The 20,589-nt window shown below is 35.6% G+C and overlaps 4 protein-coding genes across 6 annotated transcripts; 2 read left to right on the top strand and 2 right to left on the bottom strand.

The window, feature by feature from the left end:
• Positions 498-4,921, top strand: LOC18591854 (CBL-interacting serine/threonine-protein kinase 8). 2 transcript variants are annotated; one of them, XM_007018254.2, is made up of 14 exons: positions 498-995; positions 1,268-1,330; positions 1,415-1,486; positions 1,574-1,681; positions 1,768-1,842; positions 1,954-2,007; positions 2,108-2,233; positions 2,395-2,484; positions 2,987-3,118; positions 3,282-3,401; positions 3,707-3,823; positions 4,030-4,086; positions 4,184-4,258; positions 4,494-4,921. In XM_007018254.2, exons 1-14 carry the CDS (start codon positions 837-839, stop codon positions 4,593-4,595), a joined length of 1,350 nt encoding a protein of 449 aa, XP_007018316.2. In that variant the 5' UTR covers positions 498-836; the 3' UTR covers positions 4,596-4,921. The 2 variants fall into 2 exon arrangements, with proteins under 2 accessions (XP_007018316.2, XP_007018315.2); XM_007018253.2 differs by having other exon boundaries at positions 499-995; positions 2,987-3,109.
• Positions 5,294-8,214, bottom strand: LOC18591853 (pentatricopeptide repeat-containing protein At5g04780). The gene is made up of 2 exons (XM_018125735.1): positions 7,997-8,214; positions 5,294-7,679 (listed from the first exon to the last, which is right to left on the bottom strand). Exons 1-2 carry the CDS (start codon positions 8,087-8,089, stop codon positions 5,481-5,483), a joined length of 2,292 nt encoding a protein of 763 aa, XP_017981224.1. The 5' UTR covers positions 8,090-8,214; the 3' UTR covers positions 5,294-5,480.
• On the bottom strand, positions 8,817-14,038 carry LOC18591852 (serine hydroxymethyltransferase 2, mitochondrial). 2 transcript variants are annotated; one of them, XM_018126286.1, is made up of 17 exons: positions 13,764-14,038; positions 13,648-13,686; positions 13,470-13,556; positions 13,187-13,308; positions 12,872-12,948; positions 12,441-12,565; positions 12,118-12,210; positions 11,529-11,621; positions 11,222-11,419; positions 10,878-10,982; positions 10,692-10,757; positions 10,472-10,549; positions 10,115-10,226; positions 9,905-10,015; positions 9,608-9,778; positions 9,201-9,360; positions 8,817-9,120 (listed from the first exon to the last, which is right to left on the bottom strand). In XM_018126286.1, exons 1-15 carry the CDS (start codon positions 13,851-13,853, stop codon positions 9,630-9,632), a joined length of 1,545 nt encoding a protein of 514 aa, XP_017981775.1. In that variant the 5' UTR covers positions 13,854-14,038; the 3' UTR covers positions 8,817-9,120; positions 9,201-9,360; positions 9,608-9,629. The 2 variants fall into 2 exon arrangements, with proteins under 2 accessions (XP_017981775.1, XP_017981774.1); XM_018126285.1 differs by having other exon boundaries at positions 8,846-9,120; positions 9,201-9,238; positions 13,764-14,037.
• On the top strand, positions 15,979-20,004 carry LOC18591851 (oligopeptide transporter 4). The gene is made up of 6 exons (XM_018126284.1): positions 15,979-16,500; positions 16,799-16,896; positions 17,935-18,510; positions 18,638-18,890; positions 19,010-19,192; positions 19,304-20,004. The coding sequence occupies exons 1-6, from the start codon at positions 15,979-15,981 to the stop codon at positions 19,928-19,930; spliced, it is 2,259 nt and encodes a 752-aa protein (XP_017981773.1). The 3' UTR covers positions 19,931-20,004.

Here is a 20,589-nt window from a genome sequence, read left to right as displayed (position 1 = left end):
TCAAACATTTGAAAACTTTGGTTTTATGTTTTTCAATTCATCAACAGATAAATGAAAAACAATTTTTTAGTGCTCAATTTTATTGTTAGGGTGTTAAACCCAAACGTGATTTTAACACCAAAAAATTAAAATAAAAATTTTTGGTTAGTTAAAAATCAAACTAGTTATTCAATCCTTTTAACATTTATACTTTACTTTTAAATAATAAAACACGAGTAAATTTGAAATTGATGAATTATTAATTTATAAATGAATAAAAGTTTTAAATTAAATTAGACAAGATAAATTGGAAACATAGAGGTGATACTTAGTAAGAACAGATCATATAAGTAGGTGCATGTATAACGTATTCATATTTTGGTAAGATTTTACCAAATTAATGCATTAAAAAATAGAATTTTGAATGGAAAATTCCCTAATTTATCTACAAGGAAATGGAGTTTCTATTTATAGTAGAAAATATTTTCAGGAAAAAAAAAAAAAAGGGGGAAAGTCAACAAATTGAGGCTAATTCGTGAACTGTCACCAACCATGTAAGAAAGCTGTAGTCAGCACTATATCATCCCCCACCAAACCCAAAGCCTTCCTCCCTTACTACAGGCCTTAATTTTCTTTTGGTTTTTTCCTTGAATTTTCTCTTCTTCAAAATCTACATTTTGTATCTAATACTGTGATTATTTTTAAGCTTAAAGCTTCCTACTAGCGCTTTGATTAAGCTTTGGTTCAATATCTGCTGGCAGCTGCACCTTAAAACTCTTTATCTTTTCTTTTCCCTCTCTGATTGGTGAGAGAGAAAGTGGAATGCTAAGGGGGAAATAATTGGCAGAAAATTAGCGATGGTGGTGAGGAAAGTAGGGAAGTATGAGATTGGAAGAACAATCGGAGAAGGAACCTTCGCGAAGGTTAAGTTCGCTCAAAACACGGAGACCGGCGAAAGCGTTGCCATGAAAGTCCTCGATCGCAGCACCATTATCAAACACAAGATGGTCGATCAGGTCAAATTTCCACCTTTTTTTTCTTTGGTGTTGTCATGAAATTTCGGTAATTTTATGAGAAAGTTCTTCAATTTATTAGAAAGACTAGTTTTTTAATTTTCTTTTTTTATGTATTTTAACTGAACTGAGGTGAATTTGATAAATTTTCATTGCTTAGATTGTAGTCTTAGTTATCCGTTCTAATAATTAAGCTTTAGTATGATTTAAAATTTTGAATTCTTTTTCAAGTTAATCATGAGTTTTGTCTTTCTTATGTTTATTAATTAATGCAGATCAAAAGGGAGATATCTATAATGAAGCTTGTTAGACATCCTTATGTTGTTCGTTTGCACGAGGCAAGTAATTTAGTATTTAGAGTATTAAATTTCAGATTTTGTGGTTTGGCTTGTTTTTTAACGATATAATGTTTGATTTCTTAGGTCATAGCAAGTCGAACTAAGATTTATATAATCTTGGAGTTCATTACGGGTGGTGAATTGTTTGATAAAATAGTAAGTATCATTAAAAGGATCCAAATTTGGTTGTATTATTGGATTTTTGTTTTTCGTGATTATCAAAGGTGGCTGGTAATCATGTAGGTTCATAATGGTCGTCTTAGTGAAGCAGAAGCTAGAAGATACTTCCAACAACTTATTGACGGTGTGGAATATTGCCACAGTAAGGGAGTCTACCACAGAGATTTGAAGGTGTTCTTTTTGTTACCATCTGGAATGTAATGTTACTTTCCTTGGTTTCATCAAATTCTGATCGATTGTTTGCGTCTATCATACAGCCTGAAAATCTTTTACTGGATTCCCAAGGAAATTTGAAGATTTCAGATTTTGGCCTTAGTGCGTTGCCTGAACAAGTAAGAAATTAATTGAAGAGTGAACTTCCTTTTTTGCCTTCCTCCTTTGACATTAATAAAGATTGACAGAAGTATAATCACACGGGTTGTTATTTTATGACGTGTGTTTAGGGAGTTAGCCTCCTGCGGACAACATGCGGGACTCCTAACTATGTGGCACCAGAGGTAATCATAGTTAGTTTTTGAGTTGAATATACTGTACTTTGATGGCTTATTTTGTGCTGTTGCAATGTTTCTTAAATTAATATTTTCATTTTTGTTATAGGTTCTCAGTCACAAGGGATATGATGGTGCTGTGGCAGATGTTTGGTCTTGTGGGGTCATCCTTTATGTTTTGATGGCAGGTTATCTTCCATTTGATGAGCTTGATCTCACCACGCTATACAGTAAGGTATGAACTTTTGTCATAGTCTACTAGTTTATGGTTATTGTGTTTATCCTTCTGGATTCATGACTTATTTGCCAAAAAACTTGAAAGTGGACCAAAAAAAAAAACTTGCATTTTAAAATTATCAGTATTGCGTAACTGGTGTTTTTGTTTTTAACGTGCAGATTGAGAGAGCAGAATTTTCTTGCCCTTCTTGGTTTCCTGTGGGAGCAAAATCCTTGATTCATAGAATTCTAGACCCAAATCCTCAAACTGTAAGTACTTGTTGGCAACAATTTGAACTTTTTGAGCTGCATTAGTAATAAGGCCATAGAAATTGATGGAGTGGATTCAAGGTATATGATGAAATGGTTCTAAGTATCCTGGAATGCACACTAAAACAGAAATGTTCAACCTAATATACTAGAAGTTAAATTAAAAGTATGCAACTTAATGAACCACAAGAATATCATCACCTTTGTGATGGCTTAAAAGGAGCCATTATTTATTTGGCGCTTGTTGTTCTGATAACCCTCATGCAGACCATTATAAAGACATGTTTTCTATATGCATTGCATTGACTCTTTACTTTGCATAACTTATACTCAGTGCAACCATGAAGGATTCTGGTCTCATATTTGAAACTAGTGCACCGGTTCCTACCTCTATATGGTATTCCTTTTATTTGATAGAGGTGTTTCTATAAATATAATAATGGTTTCAATATAGTTTCTGTTTCTGCTTGATTGTAAGAAATCTCTCTCCTTTTCTGTACAGCGTATTACAATTGAGCAAATCAGGAGTGATGAGTGGTTTAAGAAGGGCTATGTTCCTGTCAGACTTCTTGAGTATGAAGATATTAACTTGGATGATGTAAATGCTGTTTTTGATGATCCAGAGGTCAGTAAGGTATTTAAAAGCTTTAATTTTGTTAAATATGCTGTAAAAGTATAATTTGGATTTTCCAATAAATAACATAAAGTCTTCTTAGGTGTGTCTAAATTGGGTTTGTTTGTATGAAAGCATCATTGTGATTAATATCGAACTCTCTATGCTTGATAATACACTGTAGGAAGAAAGGGGTAATGAGCAATCTGGAAATGAGGATATGGGTCCATTGATTCTTAATGCATTTGACTTGATCATTCTTTCTCAAGGCTTGAACCTTGCAACGCTTTTTGACCGTGGACAGGTAGAGTTCTTTAATAAATTGTTTATATGCAGTCCTACCTCTGTTGACCAGTTTTTGAAAGAATATGTGCTTTAATGTTTTTTAACCAAACAGCATGCTCTAAAAGCTGCTGGGGTTTTCTATGCTTTTTGATGCCTAAAGCTATCCATTTATGAGCTTTAGTTTCACCTGGCAGTCATATAAGGAAATCTTGTATTGCAATTTCTCAATATCTTGCCTTCAGGATATGTTTCTATGAGGCAGTCCAATGTATGTCTTTTTCTTTCTAATGTTAAGCTATTTGAATGTATTATCCTCCTTGACAGGACTCCATGAAGTATCAGACACGCTTTGTTTCACAGAAGCCAGCAAGGGTTGTTCTGTCTAGCATGGAAGTTGTTGCACAATCAATGGGCTATAAGACACACATTCGAAATTATAAGGTAGACCACTCAGGCCATTTAGCCATTGCTTTTAACAAACAGATTTTGTGCTTTGTTTCAATTTAAATTAGCTATTTTGCCGCAGTTCTAGTACTAAATGAGCTTCTCTTCTTTTATAAGTTATTTCATCAATTTGACTGGAGAATAATCTTGCCCATAGTATTTCCATAGTCATCTAAACTCTTGATTATATGTTCATTTTTCAGATGAGAGTTGAAGGTCTTTCAGCTAACAAGACTTCTCATTTTTCAGTTATCCTCGAAGTAGGTTTTCATCCTCAACTCTATTGAATTCCAGATTAGCCTTTAAATTTAATCTTATTTTCTTCCTTTCTCCCTCTGATCATTCTTCGGCTTGAAGGTTTTTGAGGTTGCTCCCACATTTTTGATGGTTGATATTCAAAAAGCAGCTGGTGATGCTGGAGAATACCTAAAGGTTAGCTACCTTGTCAGTCACATATCAAGTTTGTGTGTTCCATGTAATCTGCTTCTTGGATTCTTTGGTTGACATGGTTTCTTGGGATAGCCTTCCAGCCTTCCCTCCATACTTGGCCCTCTTGAACATATTATCTCTCTTCCCCGCACCCCTCTCTCTCTCTCTCTCTCTCTTCAGTCTCTTGTTTTCTTGCATTTTTGGATTCTGACATAAACAGTGCATTTTTGTCTCACAGTTTTACAAGACATTTTGTAGCAACCTTGAGGATATCATATGGAAACCACCTAACGAATCGAGCAAATCAAGGATCACCAAATCTAAGAGTAAAAGGCGTTGATTTTTTATCCTGTAAAATTGCCTGTATTTTGATACGTTTTATATATGCTTAGGCGATACAACCTTGAGGTCAACATTACGGCTTACCTAACCCCACATTGTATTCTTCCCCCAACTCCTTTCCTTCCCTGAAGAGAAATAGGAAAATATAGTATTTGTTTCTACGTTTTTGTATGCTTAGTGTTTGTAAAGCTCACTTTATCTTGATCCATAATTTGTCTCCATAGGTAATGTGCTATATACCATAATCATATGAGTGCAAGTACTTGACTTTCGATGAGATCATGTGAAGAATGGTTAGTTGTTGACGACTTGTCGTTGGCTTTATTTATTTTTTAAGCAGAATCATCCAATTTCACAGCTCTAGTACTCCACCAAGCATTTCCATTCAGTCAAGGATTTTCTTTTGAACTTTGATGCATGATGATCCCTTGTCTGTTTATGTTAAGGTGCTCCACTCTTTCTAATGCCCTTGCTTTTTCGCTGCTTAAGGACCTTATTTAACATTGTCGGTGTCATTCAGCCACAGGATGGCAAAATCTGAGGATTATAATTTCAGAATTTGTCAAGGAATTGAGCAATCTCTCTCTTAGAAAACTTTCTGCCATGGTTTATCTGAGGCACGAACTTCATCTTTTAAGCCAATGCTCTAGGAGGCCTAATCAGAGCATTGACATAGAGCTGCTGCTAAAGCATAGCTTGGCTAAAGAAATCAAGCACAGTTCGTTTCATACAGTTTCGATAACCTAATCGAATGGACTGTCAATGTCTATATTTACAGAGCCTTTGAATTTTTCATAAATATCACGGAGAAAATAATTTGTATGAAATGTTTCAAGTTTAGAAAATTGGGAAAAAGGAATTGTTGGGAACCTGCCTTTAGTCATCAAAGTAAACTACCATTATCCCCACATGAACACTGCCCATTAACAAATTTATGGAGCCGCTTGCGATCCCGAACGATGATTTTCCTAGCATTCAGTGAAGAGATGGCCTTCATAAAATTATGGCAACCCCTGCACATGCTAATGTTCTTGATAATTCGTATAGGCGCAGCATCTGCTATATTCAACAGGCCAAATGCAGCAGCCAGCTTTTCACTATGTTGAACAGTGGAAGAGAATGTTTTTTCCTCATCCTCTTCATCAACTAAGTCAATACTTTCAAGTGATTCATATCCAAGAAGACTTTTTGCTTTATCAAGCAGTTCATCCAACAATTCATGCATCTCAGTCCCATAAGTTTGCCTCTCATCGGATTTGAATGCATAAACCTTGTCCTTAGTGCTGATCCAGCTCCAATCCATTAACTTTTCAAGTCTCTTCTCCTCCATCAATGCTCTTACTTTGGAAACATCCTCCCATCTCTCTGCAGACTTGTACATATTCAACAGCAAGAGGTAAGTCTCAGCATCTTTTGGCTTGAGCTCAAGTAACTTTTCAGCAGCATAGAATCCCAATTCAGTTTTGCCATGTCTTTTGCATCCTGCAAGCAAGAGTGACCATATAAACTCATTTGGCTGAAAATCCATCTTCCTGATTAAATCAAAAGCTTCAGCTAACCTTCCCAACCTCACAAACATGTCAATTAGGCATGCGTAATGGTCCATAACAGGTCTGATTTTATAGTCTTTCTGCATCATCTCAAGATATCCGAATGCTTCATCTACCATTCCAGCATGGCCACAAGCCGATAAAACACCTACAAAAGTTACCTGATTTGGTCTGACTCCTACCAGTCTCATATCCTCAAAGAGCTGCAGTGCTTGCTGAGTCTGTCCATTCTGTGTAAAAGCATTAATCATAGAAGTCCATGATATCAATGTTCTGGCAGACATCTCCAGAAAAGCTCTGCTTGCTCTTTCAATGCTTCCACATTTATTGTACATATTAACTAGTGCCGTTCCCACAATCACATCTGACAAATACCCAGTTTTAAGGGTCTGAGCATGGATTTGTTCCCCTTGTTCTAAGGCCACCATCTTACTACATATAGTTAAAACACTTGAGAAGGTAAATAGATCAGGTTTGAAGCCGGAGTTATTCAATTTTGAGAAAATGTTGAGAGCCTCGGTTCCATTATGGTAGGCTGATAGATCATCCTTTGCAAGATCCATCATTTCACCGTAGCCTGCAATCATTGAATTCATTGTAACCAAGCTCATGTCTTCCATGCCATTGAACAATTGCTGTGCTTCTCTAAACCACCCACATTTGAGATACAAATACATGATAGAATTCTTTATGCGGAGGTTTGATCCATAGCCAAGCTTAATGCTTAAACAATGAACTTGTGCCCCTACTCTCAAAGATTGCATTGTACAGCACATGCTCAGGGCGCTGGTCAAAGTGAACTCATTAGGCTCAACATTTTCAGCAAGCATCTCAGTGAAGAATCTCAGTCCCTTTGCAGCTCTAGCATTATCTCCACAAGCAGAAACAATAATAGTCCATGAAATTACATTCCTTCTCCCAATCTTTTGAAAGGCTTTAATAGCAGAATTCAAGCTGGCACATTTCGAGTATAAGCAACAAAGGGAGTTCCCAACGCTTGTATCATGGTCAATCTGGTATTTAATACTGTAGGCATGGATTTGCTTCCCCAAGTCAAGAAAATTCAGTGCAGAACATGCAGTCAAAGCACTTCCTAAAGTATAATTTGTCGGATAAGAGCCGAATTCCAGCATCTGTTGGAAAACATAGATGGCAGCATCTGGTTGATCATTATGAACATAGCCCGTCATCAAGGTCGTCCAGGCAACAACATTTTTTCTAGGTAAACTGGTAAAGACTTTTCGAGCATTTTCCATGGCTCCACATTTGGCATAAACATTAACAAGGAATGTCAGGACAAACAAATCTTCATGAGTTCCGGTCTTTATGATATGAGAATGTAAATTTTGTGCTCCCGCAAGTGAATTCCTGTCAATGCATTCTTGCAAGAGGGGGACATAATAAGATGTTTCAATCCTTGAACCATCTTTTATCCTGGAGAGTGCTTCTTGGAAGTCCATAGACCTAACTGATTCTGACTTGCCATCTAATTGGGTGAACTTGTGAGTTCTTGGATAAGAAATGCTTGGACTCTGAGAATCAATATGCAGCTTAGCATCAACAAATGTAATAGAGCACAACACAATTCTTGCTAAATTACTCTGAAAATGGAAAAATCAATTAAAAAGCCAAATTTTGGCATGATGAAGAGTGATAAGTAGTCAAGGAATCAGATATTCTGCATGGACAAACCCTCTTGCATCAGTTGTAAGTAAAAGGAAATCCCATATCTTACAAAATTAGGAAGAACCCATTATCAGCAGCTAAGAAAGACATGGAATTCGTTAATTCAGTTACATGGTACTGCATAGAGCAAATAGAATAGTTGAGGAAAGACATTGAAGAATACCTTATCCGTGGAAAGAGAAGCCGGGGAGTGCTTTCTGGAGTCTGGTTCGAGCTTGAGACTGCCACTGCCGGCAAAAGAAGGCAAAGAAGCCATTCAAGAAAGGTGGAAGGATAATAAAAGTGCTTTGAATGCAGCATTATAATGTAATAAGAGTTATGGAGCATCAACTGTTACGTTATCCTTATTCCTATTTGTCTGAGAAATGACGAGTGATAGGCAAATAGTGGACGTGAACTCTGAACTCATAATAGTCCATCTTTTCTGGTCAATCATGGTCAACCCCAATGAATCTTAACGATAATCTTCAAAAAAAAATCTTCCTTCTCTTTTTTTTTATGGGATTTTTTACCCTTTTTTTTTAAAAAAAGTCTTTCTAAAAAATAAATTTGATAGGATATATAAAATTCAAATTTATAAATTTTTCCAAATTCTCTTGTCATGAGAATAAATTATTTTTTTCTGAGATATTTAATGTGACAATATCACTTTAACATTCGAATTTATAAATTTTTAAAAATTGTCCATCTCTTAAATTTAAAATTGAAATATTTTATTGAAACACTTTTTCTAGGTTCAATTGAAAACGTGAAAATGGAATCCTCTGCATGGTTAGACAATTAGGATTTTTTTTTCTTTGAAAGGTGAGACAATTGATTGGTTGTGCACAAATAAATTGAACAGAAATATCAAATATCCATTAAATATTTTATTCGTTATAAAGTAAACCTTGACAGCTTTTAATTTGGACCGGAGGAATCACGATTTACAAAATTATCGTTGCGGTTTCACAGCCTAAGCTTCACTTTATAATATGAAAATGTAACTCAAATTACTTGACACTTTGCCCTTGTTAAATTTCGCGGATCATTTAAATTTTATTGGATATTACCAACGGGAAAACAATTTCAAGCAATTTTGATGCTAATATGAGAAAGAAGCACTTAAAACGGAGTATAGATTTACACTTCAAAACGAAAAACTTCAAAGAATTTCATCTTGATCTCATGGATGAAACAACAATATGCTCCTTGTATTGCCGATCGAAGCCTTTGAATCCCTAATTTATCCTCTTCAGTTGACAACAAGAACTTGAGGCAGGCTTCATTGCTTCAGAACGAATGCATCTGCAATAGTGGTAAAGATCATTAAAACTGTCTAACATAAAGCACGGTAGCAAACAAGAATAAACACTTTTTCTATGAACCTTTTAGATGTGATAGCAGAGATCTGCATCCTATGCATCTGCAGATCACAAAGCCGTACTCGGCCATCAGTATCGAACAAAACCGGATAAAAGCTTCACCTTTTATAAACAAGTCCACCACTAAAGCAGCATGCTCAATCAGGTGTTGAAAAGAACAAATCTGATTAACAGCATAAACATATTTCAAATCTACACACAGAAGTAGACATCAGATGTCTCTGTATTACGACACCACATCAATAGGTTTATCCACATGCATGGAATCTTTGACACTCGAGATACTAGATACAATCTCTGCATATTTTGGCATTGTAAGAGATTCTCAGAGACAGTGTTCCTCCAAAATCTTTTTGTGCAACAAGTATGAAAAAATATATAAATTACACAGTTCTATAAAGCTGACAAACCTTGCATATAAAAGAGTCCCTTTTAGTCCTTGTATTTCATTGTTTCTTTCTCAAAACCAATAGTTGGAAATTGTTTGGCATACTCCTCAACTTCTCGTCTGAGCTTTGCAATCTCAGATTGAATGTTCACATCTGACTGCAAGGTCTCTACAAAGTCCTTCAACTTTGTTCCTGGATTAATCATAATTGGAAGGAAATGCTGTCAGCACACGTTTTATGTGGCTAAATGCACTCACGTCATATTACAATGTATAGAGGTATTGATGCATCGGTAAATGATGAAGCAGAGGAAAATACCTTTTGTCTCAGCCTTGATTTTCAAGGCCAACTTGACAGCTGCATCAAAGAAGTCAGCTACCTTCTCAAAGTCTTCCTCAATAAAACCCCTAGATGTGAGAGCTGGGGTTCCTGAATCACAAGAAACCACAGGATTCAAAAAACTGAAGGACCTAACTAATGACCAAATTAACCAGTAGATGCTTGATGATCAAAGGAGAAGGTCCATACCCATACGGATGCCACCAGGAACCATAGCAGACACATCCCCTGGAACAGTGTTTTTATTGGCTGCGATATGAACTGATTCCATTACCTTCTCAACTCTTGAGCCATCAATACCCTGTTGGATAGCATTAAGAAACAAGGAACTTATTCTTTTTATCATGCTATAGACTTTAATTACCAAGTAAATTGTTATAAAACATTGGTAGAGTCCTCTCTACAGAGTTCTGGTTAGTAAAAGGGTGAAAAGTTTGCAGACCTATTACATTAGTTCCTATACAATTATTCCAACAGAATTCTCTTGATCACATAGAAGGTAAAAGAATTTTCCTTAAAACAGTCTGAAAGGAGCAAACCTCGTACCTTGTTTCTCAAATTGACCAAGACTAGATGATTCTCGGTTCCACCAGATACTAGTTCATACCCCTTTTCTAGCAACCTCTGCATAAAGGAAACTTAGAATTGTAACTACCATAGTTAAATCACTCAGCGGAGATAAGATAATGTTGTTCATAATGGAAAAGAAATGAATTTACAAATGCCAAGTAATGAACTTGCATCAACCGGAGATCATTCAGTATACCTGAGCAAATTTTGAGCAATTACTGAGAACTTGTTCTTGGTAAGCCTTGTATTCGGGTGTTCTGACCTATAATCACATATGTCAAACTTGAGAAATCTACATGCTCTTGGCTAACTTGGATCTAAAAATTGTATTGCCTGACCAAGTATTTTGTTTGCATAAACACAAATTTTTATAAAAAAGTACCTGCTTCAACGCAACTGCTAAGCCCGTTATGGTGTGATTGTGTGGACCACCTTGAAGTCCAGGAAAGACAGCTTGATTAATTTTATCTTCAAAATCATACATCACCTGTAGGATAGAACCCAAGGCATTGGATAAATTCCTCTTCCTACTTTACACTTTAGAGTTTCAAACCAGAAACAATAGGAAAATGTTACTAAAAAAGTGATACTCAAGGTAAGCCATGTCTGCATTCATTTTGGTCTCACTCTTTCCTTCTCTTTTTAATTCATCAAACATTATAGGGAGAGAGAGAGAGAGAGGGAAAAAAAAACCAAAACTAACTTGAATTAATATTTAATACTCACCTCTTGCCCTTTTTTGTTGATCTCTTTCACTCCCTTCCTGAAGAAGATCATTGCACCACGTGGACCACGAAGCGACTTGTGCGTTGTGGTTGTCACAACATCTGCATATTCAAAAGGAGATGGAATAACACCTGCAGCAACCAACCCACTAATATGTGCCATGTCAGCCAACAGAATTGCTTTCTGCTTGTCACAAACCTGTCAACATATCAAAATTAGAGTCTCTTAGTTTCTCAATGTTGAGTCAAAATATTCACTGATATATGACAAGATTTTTTGATAGTGAGTCAAGTACAAAGGACTTTACCTTGCGGATACTCGCATAGTCATAAAGGCGAGCATAAGCACTGGCACCAGCAACTATAAGTTTTGGTCTGAAAAGCACAGCACTTTTCTCCAACTGCAAACATATTTATTCTTTAAATCACATCTTTTAAAGAGACAATCAAGTAAATTTCCAACAACATACTTAGATGAATTTAAAAAGTGTGCAAGGGCTTTTCCACTTAATCCACACAGAAAAGATCTTTATTGTCCACTCTGCTCTAGAATTTGATTTGTGATATATATGCAAGTCCCAAACAATTTGAAAGCTTCAAACAAATCAATTGAAAATTTTAAAGTATTAAGATAGTCATTTCCCTTTTTGTCAAAATATGCACAAAAGGTACAGCATGTAACAAATATTCACAGAATGTTTCTGACATGAATCTAAAAGGATTGTTAAAGCAAAAGAAACAGTGATCAAAATCACATGCCTGGTTTTGTATTCCCATGTAAATTACTTATGAGTAGAATACACAAAATGCAAATCTTTTCTTTCTTCAAAAAAAAAAAACAAGAAAAAAAGAAAGAAAAAAACTAGCATCTTTACTAAGATAGAATTGAAAAATTACCTGATCATAATCGATAAAACCTGTACTCTCATTCAATCTATATGGCATTGTCTCAAAGAATATGGACACAGCAGATATCTTCTTAGTATCAGTCTGCATGATGCAAAGAGAAAGTGAAAACTTGAGTTTCACAAGCTTAATGGCCTTAAGAGTAATGTTACGCTTTCCTAAGAATCTTATAGGTAGGTAGCATAACCTGATATTCTTTTTAGAAAAAAAAATGGAAGATCAAAAATTAAAAACTCGAATTTTAGTTACCATGAGTGGACAAAATAATCCTAATTCAGCAGAAAAGCTCATGACTGAAAAAATTCTATAAGCACCTGATAACCATGTGAAAGATGCCCACCATGTGGTAGATCAAGTGCCATAATTCTCTCGTGAGGTTTCAATAATGCTGTGTAAACTTGAAAGTTAGCAGGGGATCCAGATAGTGACTGCACATTGACTGCAATAATGAGACAGATACATGGTAAGTTGTACGCTGATATAAACAAAACAAGTATTCAGGCATGCAAAACCCTTCACGTGCTCAGAATGGAAAGTGGTAAATGGAAACAGAACTATAACTAAAGATGAAAGGTAAGTTGACATTTACATAATCATGCAGTTAGCTCTATATACTTTGAAAAATGAAACAAATAAACAGCCAACAAATATCTAATCCATGACATTGTCATAACATTTCACCATGCAGGTCCCAAAACATAACCTAAGCCCAAATATAAATGGCATGCATAAGTAATTCATTCACCTCCCCACTTTGCAGGATCCAACCCAAAAGCCTCTAGCGCACGCTTCTGACACAATGACTCAGCCATGTCGATATACCTGATCAAACAAGTATCAAAACATTAAACATTCACCCTACTAACAATTTGTACTAAAAAACCGGATGCCATGTGGGGCGTATTTTATTTCCCAATTCAATTCGCCAAAAAAATATCAATCACTATCACATTGATTGCAAAACCATGCACAATAGGAAATATAGGCCATTAATATTAGACACTGATAGTAGCAGACAAATTTTGAACATAGTAAAAGAAAAATGGGTAGATTGTCATACTCATTGCCTCCATAGTATCTAGCACCAGGATATCCTTCACTGTATTTATTGGTCATTACAGAGCCAACTGCTTGCATCACTGAGACGGACGTGAAATTCTCTGAAGGAATAAGTTCCAGTCCCTATCACACATTGGAAAAACAAGTTTGATTTTTCAATTAGGCAATAACTATGTTACCTAAAAAGATCACATTTCACAGATTACTCTATTCATTTCCGATGGATCAAAGAACCATTGATTACAAAACTAAAATCAGAAATATTTAGCATTCCAACCAAGTACCTTCCATTGCCTAGCTTTCTCGAGTTCGATAATGTCAGCAATTTCAGGATCGATCTCCTCAAGCGGAGCATTCAACTGATGTATCCACTGCAAAAATCAAATACATTTTTTTTTCTATAAGCATAAATCAGAACTCAGAATCAAAGATCTAAAGTGTTTTTTTGAAAAGAAGGCTTACGTTAGCACGGGCTTTCTCTTTCTCAGCCGCAGCTGAAGACTGCACAAACAAAACTAAAATGAAAATTTGAAATTTAACAGAAGAAACAATGAAACAAAAAGGATTAGATTTCGGACCATGAAATTTATGGAGCTGCCATTGAAGAGAGGTCTGATTGGAGATTTGATGGAGGAAGAGAGCCTGCGAAGACTGATTGCCATTGCCATTATTTCTGAAATCCGAGCGAATCCAACAGAAAGATTATTGCGTTTTGGTTGGAAAAATTAAAAAAAAAAAAACAAGTGGAATGTTTGCGAGTGGGTTGGTGGAGACTGAGACTGTTGCTTGGCTATGCTAATATTATAGAAGTGCGGGGTGCCGTAGATCGACGAAATGGGGACATTGGTTGGTTTGGTTTTGCGGTGTAACGTTAACGTCACTCGCTCAACTGCCACGTAATCATTTTAAAACGACCGAGGTAGGTAATTGGATTTTGACGACATCTTTTGAGATCAACAGAGCCTAGCCCATTAAGGAAATTAGTTTGGGGAAGAAGCCTAAACCTCAAACCCAGCCCAATTATAGGCTGAACGAGACCAATCATGCCTAGCCCACTTTGGTCAGAAAAAAGATTGGTGTAGAAGCCTAAACTTACCAGGCCTAGCCCAATCCTAACCGGATCTGATGCATCTTGTCTTGGGTTAAAGCAGCGTGATTATTATTAATGTATTTTTTGGATTTTTTATTTTTTTATTTTTGCTAATTGATTTTTTTTATTTGCATCACAAGTTGGAGTTAATAAATGTCAATTTATTTATCAAATTTTAAAGAACAAAAAAACTTCTTTTATTGTTATTCGAAAGGTCAACTACTTTAAAAAAAATGTAAAAAATAAAATTTATAGTCTTTCTTTTCTTAATGGCATAGTATCTAAAAAACCCCTAAATTGTTTAAAAAATTCAAATAAGCATTTATAATTTTATTGTATTCAATCAAACTCTTGTATTTTTATTTTAAGCTAATAAAGTTTTTATATTTTCATTTTAAGTCTAATAAGTCTTTATAACTAATAATTGACTTAATTAAAATATCATTTGTCATTCTATGTCATGCGACGTTAACATAATATGCTAACATGTCATAGTTGATGATGATATGATATGTTGATATATTATAATCGATGATGATATAATTGTTATTGTGACATAATAACATGATCATGTGATTTTTTTTATCTTTCATATCAATGCCATATAAATATAAAATAATAAGTTATATTTAACCTATGACAATTAGTCAATTATTAATTATAAAAGTTTATTTAATTCAAAATAAAAATATAAAAATTTGATTGAACTTAACAAAAGAATAAGAATTTATTTAAATTTTTTTAAATAATTCAGAAACTTTTTTAAGCAATATACCTTTCTTAATTTCTAAAAAAAGCCCATATTTTATATTTTTATAACATAAAATAGGTAGCATCTCATTTCATTCTCAAACAATGACATGCATTTTGTATTATTCCCTTTGAAATGATTCAATTGTATAATTCGAAGTTTCAATCCAAACCGGTGAATTGGAAAACCTGTCTTTAAAGTATAATGAGCACACAAACCATGAAAGAGAAATTGAAATATATAGCGAAACATGAAACAATCTTAACTGTTAGTGCAAAGTCCAAAAATGGATTAATAATCAGATGATCTCATATATTCACAAAAAACAATGGAAACAAATTCACCATATTTAGACATTCCCTGAGCCGAATGCTGGCCGATGATATATATAGTTTTCTATATTAATCTCTAAACTTTTCCTAAGTATTTGTAAACTATGGAATTTTGGAATCTTAGGCCGTTTTGTCAAATGCAGTATCTGTCCTGTATGGAATGTCCACACGTAGTCCTACAGCGTAAAGCTACGTCCATGAACAGTTATTTGATTAATTATCGCATCTCCCATGATTACATATATGCTATATAGTAACAAGCAGAGACACTTGATTTGCTGACCTCTCTTTTGGTAATCATCTTTAATTTCAAACTGATGTTGAACCTTTGAATTAACGAAGTTGTCGCATAGCAAGCAATTTTTATTGAAGTATACAACGTACAACTCTCGTGATATAGAAATCACCGTTCAAAAAAAGTAAGACTAAGGACCTTGCCCGGCCGATGTTGAAGAAGTTGACCCCAAAAATGATATAATGGACACCCAAAACTAAAAATAGCAGCAAAACATTCTCCCTCCTCTGGAATAAAAAGTGGCATGGATGTGCTAAACAAAGTCGCAGCAGCTAGCAGTCTCTCTAAGGCTACTTAGTTCTGATCTCTTCTTTGGATTCTCTCAATGGGAACTGTGGAATTAGATGCATCACCAAAACTAGATGAGAAACCCATAGTGGAGCCTGAAATAGACGAAAGCGAACTCTCTCCGATAGAAGAAGTTCGTCTAACAGTACCCAACACCGATGAGCCTTCACTCCCTGTATGGACTTTTCGTATGTGGTTCTTGGGTCTTTCCTCTTGTTTGCTTCTTTCATTCCTCAACCAGTTCTTCGGCTACCGTTCGGAGCCACTCGTCATCACCCAAATCACTGTCCAAGTGGCAACTCTCCCCATCGGACGGTTCATGGCTTCTGTTCTTCCCACGACTAAGTTTCCAATACCTGGGTTTGGTTCCAGGCAATTCTCGCTCAACCCGGGACCCTTTAACATGAAGGAGCATGTTTTGATTACGATATTTGCTAATGCTGGGAGTGCATTCGGGGGCGGTACTGTTTATGCTGTTGGTATTGTTACCATTATCAAGGCTTTTTATGGGAGGAGCATCTCTTTCTTGGCTAGTTGGCTTCTTATCATTACTACACAGGTTCGTTTACTCTACTATACATGTATGTTAACGAGGTACAGTAACAGTTTTAAAGGAAAAGGCTGAGACTATGGAATGAGAAGTTCTCAGGTTTAAATTAACCCTCGTTTTGATGTTGTTTAATGTTTTAAAAGTGAAAAAAGAACAAAGAGGAAATGAACCATCTTTCCTTTTCATAGTGTAGATAGCAATGCTATCACTAAGCACAGTTGGTTTCGGGTTTGGCTATTCTTGTTTCTGGTAAATTATATATGCTTAGGTTCATCGATCGGCATATGGTGTGATTTGTTGAGTGCAGGTGATGGGATATGGCTGGGCGGGGCTCCTGCGGAAGTACGTGGTCGAGCCGGCGCACATGTGGTGGCCCTCTACCCTCGTTCAAATTTCTCTATTCAGGTAATTCAAGCTTTTTGGTCTTATCCCTATATTTGTTATCCATTGGAAACGACATATCATGTGAAAGTAGCAGAAAAATATCTATCTTTAATTGGCTTCTTCAACAACCTACACCTTACCTGATAAATTTTAATGCAAAAAGTATCACCAAGGATCCTGAAATCGAATGCGTTATTTTAATTCTAAAAGTAACTTATGAATAGTTTTCAATTTTCTCAAATGAATAATGAATTTGATACGTATTTTTGTATTTCACATATATATGCTGGCTGGCTGATATGATCACTACTATGTCAAGCTTTAATATCATTTTCCTTGTAACAAGAAGAAGATGTGAACCGGCAAGTATCCATCATATTAATTACTATATAATTAAGTATTTTTAGCTATTTTTATCTGTCATATCTATATATATATCTACAGTCTTAACTTTAGAAAAGAACCGAAGTCTACCAACTTATGCAAATGGTTAATTGAAAGTATTTTTGTATCTTAGTTTCCCATTGGCTATTTATGAACAATATCCCTTGAAAATCATTCTAAGTTATCAATAGACACTTTTGTCAGTAAATAATTAGAAAAGACCCTCTATCGATAGTAATCTGTCAATAAATTTTTTATCATTTTAATTTAATAATGTCAAAATCTTTTTTGATAATTTTTCGGCTACATAGTGTTTGTCGAAAATTTTCGTCAAAAATTGATCATGAGTTATCAAATAAGGTATTACTAATAACATGTTTAATAAAAATTATAATGTGACATTATTTTAATAGATACCTAAAACAATTCACTTTTAAGATAATTTTAGTATAATTTAACTTAAGTTAAAACATACTAATATATTTCATTTAGATAAGAAAAATTAAAAAATTAATAGACTTATTTGAAATTATGATTAAAAATTAAAAGTGAAAGTATTTTATTCAAAAAAAAAATCATCAATACCGAATAGGCTTAGTGAGAGTTCCAAATCAAATATAGACCTTAGATAGATTAATTGGCGCCCCTGATGGAACTATGCTGCTGATTTTTCAGGACGCTGCATGAAAAGGAAGAAAATGATGGCAAGCGCCGCATTTCACGAGCGAAATTCTTCGTGATTGCACTAGTTTGTAGCTTTTGCTGGTACATCGTCCCTGGGTACCTCTTCAACACATTGCAAAGCATCTCCTTGGTCTGTTTGGCTTTCCCCCATTCAGTAACTGCCCATCAAATCGGGTCAGGCCTGAGTGGTCTCGGCATAGGGGCCTTTACTCTTGACTGGACAACAGTTGCCTCCTTCTTGTTTAGCCCTCTCGTTTCGCCCTTCTTTGCCATTGTGAATGTCTTCATAGGATATGCCTTGATAATTTATTTTGTGATGCCAATATCTTACTGGGGCATGAACCTGTACAACGCCAAAACTTTCCCGATATTTTCAGCGGACTTGTTTACTTCACAAGGTCAGTTGTATAACATTACACAGATTGTTAATGAGAAGTTCGAGCTAGATTTGCCAGAATACGAGAAGTTAGGGAGGATCCATCTGAGCACTTTCTTCGCTCTCACCTATGGATTTGGGTTTGCAACCATTGCGTCCACAGTAAGTCATGTGGCCTTGTTCTATGGAAGGTAATTCCTTAGTACTAATTCAGAAGGAAAAATTCACTCTTCTTATTGCAGTCTCCAAGACTTTCAATTAATCACTGAACATCTACTAAAGCTGCATCTTAAGTAAAGAGGATCATGTTAATTACAGGGAAATTTATAGTAGATACCGAGCTTCTTCCAAGGAAAAGGCAGATATACACACTAGGTTGATGAGGAACTACCGGGACATACCTTCATGGTGGTTCTATTTGCTTCTTCTCGGCTCAATTGTTGTTGGCCTTGCACTCTGCATCTTCCTTAATAAGGATGTCCAGATGCCTTGGTGGGGACTGTTGTTTGCTGCTGCACTCGCCTTCGTCTTCACCCTGCCTATCAGCATCATAACAGCCACGACAAATCAAGTACTTTAAGATAAATTTTGGTTATCAATGGGGATAAAATATTTTAAATTTCCATCTATTTGACTTTTATAGTAACTTTAAGATTCCTAAATGCAAAAGTTTTTATTCTCTCCCTGCAGACACCAGGGCTAAATATCATTACAGAGTATATAATGGGGGCAATATTACCTGGAGAACCAATAACCAATGTCTGTTTTAAGACCTATGGGTACATAAGCATGGCTCAGGCAGTTGCTTTTCTTAGTGATTTCAAGCTCGGTCATTACATGAAAATCCCTCCAAGATCAATGTTCCTGGTTCAGGTATTATAACATATTCTCTCTATAATTGTTTCGTTTTCTTAGAACTAACAGATCTTTATTTTCCTGCTTCTAATTCTCTTACATTTTTCAATTGTTGCAATTGCATATCAGTTTATCGGGACCGTTTTAGCAGGAACAGTCAACCTTGGCGTGGCCTGGTGGCTTTTAACTTCTGTTGATAGCATATGCCACAAAGATTTTCTTCCAAAAAATAGTCCTTGGACATGCCCCGGTGATAGAGTCTTCTTTGATGCATCTGTTATATGGGGTCTGGTGGGACCTAAGCGAATTTTTGGCTCTCTTGGACAATACTCAACACTTAACTGGTTCTTCCTAGGAGGACTTTTGGGACCAGTTGTAGTATGGCTTTTGCACAAGGCATTTCCCAGTCAGTCTTGGATTCCCCTTATCAATCTACCAGTACTTTTGGGTGCAACTGGTAACATGCCTCCAGCATCACCATTGAACTATACTTCCTGGATTTTGGTTGGTACCATCTTCAATTTCTTCGTCTTCAGGTATCGAAAGCAATGGTGGCAGAGGTATAACTACATTCTATCAGCAGCACTGGATGCAGGAGTAGCCTTCATGACAGTTCTGCTTTACTTTGCACTAGGCTTGGAGAATAAGAGTTTGAATTGGTGGGGTTCTAGTCCTGATTATATTCCTGAACACTGTGATTTAGCAGGTTGCCCCACTGCAAAGGGCATATCAGTTGATGGGTGCCCAACATTTTAAGCTTCATGTTTTCCTTCCTATGTTCATAGTTAATGTTGTACTCAGTTCAAATCTGCTACTTTATTTTTCTGAAGGTCTCAGCAAGTCACAGTATAAAAAAAAAAAGCATTCAAGCTTAATGAAAGAATTTGTGTGATTCATAATTAGCTGGGTTGGCTAAACAATTATGTACATAAGCTAAGTTTGTGTCATGTTTACAATTGTTAATAGCATTATTATTCACTCTACAAATAGGTTGGTGATTGCATAAATCATAAGATTAAAAGATCTCCCCATCCTTTCCCTTTAATTTTTTAATCATTCTTATCATACAAAACCTTAAACATGGTGAATGATTCAAGTCAAGAGTACTGATTTCCACAAATCTTGCAACCTTTGGAGCAGAGACCTGTTTGGATTTTCCATAATTTCTTGGAGAGCTGAATGGAATCATATAGTATACGTTCCCAAAATTGCTTAATGGGTCCATCTGCTGTAGCCCTAGTCCTATTTGCTTCCACCACTTGAAGCGGTCGCCATTCTTTGATTTTTGGAACTTTTCCTGCGGTAGGTTACTGTTAAAGAAACAAGGATCATGGAATAAAGTCAAAATCAAGAAATTACATTAGAAATATATAAATGAGCTTTTTCTTTTGGTTTTCTCACTCTTTCCATTAGCT

Source organism: Theobroma cacao, chromosome 8 (assembly GCF_000208745.1).
Source record: "Theobroma cacao cultivar B97-61/B2 chromosome 8, Criollo_cocoa_genome_V2, whole genome shotgun sequence".
NCBI classification, from domain to species: domain Eukaryota; kingdom Viridiplantae; phylum Streptophyta; class Magnoliopsida; order Malvales; family Malvaceae; genus Theobroma; species Theobroma cacao.
The sequence above is the reverse complement of the archived record's forward strand: the minus strand, read 5'-3'. Positions and strand labels throughout refer to the sequence as shown.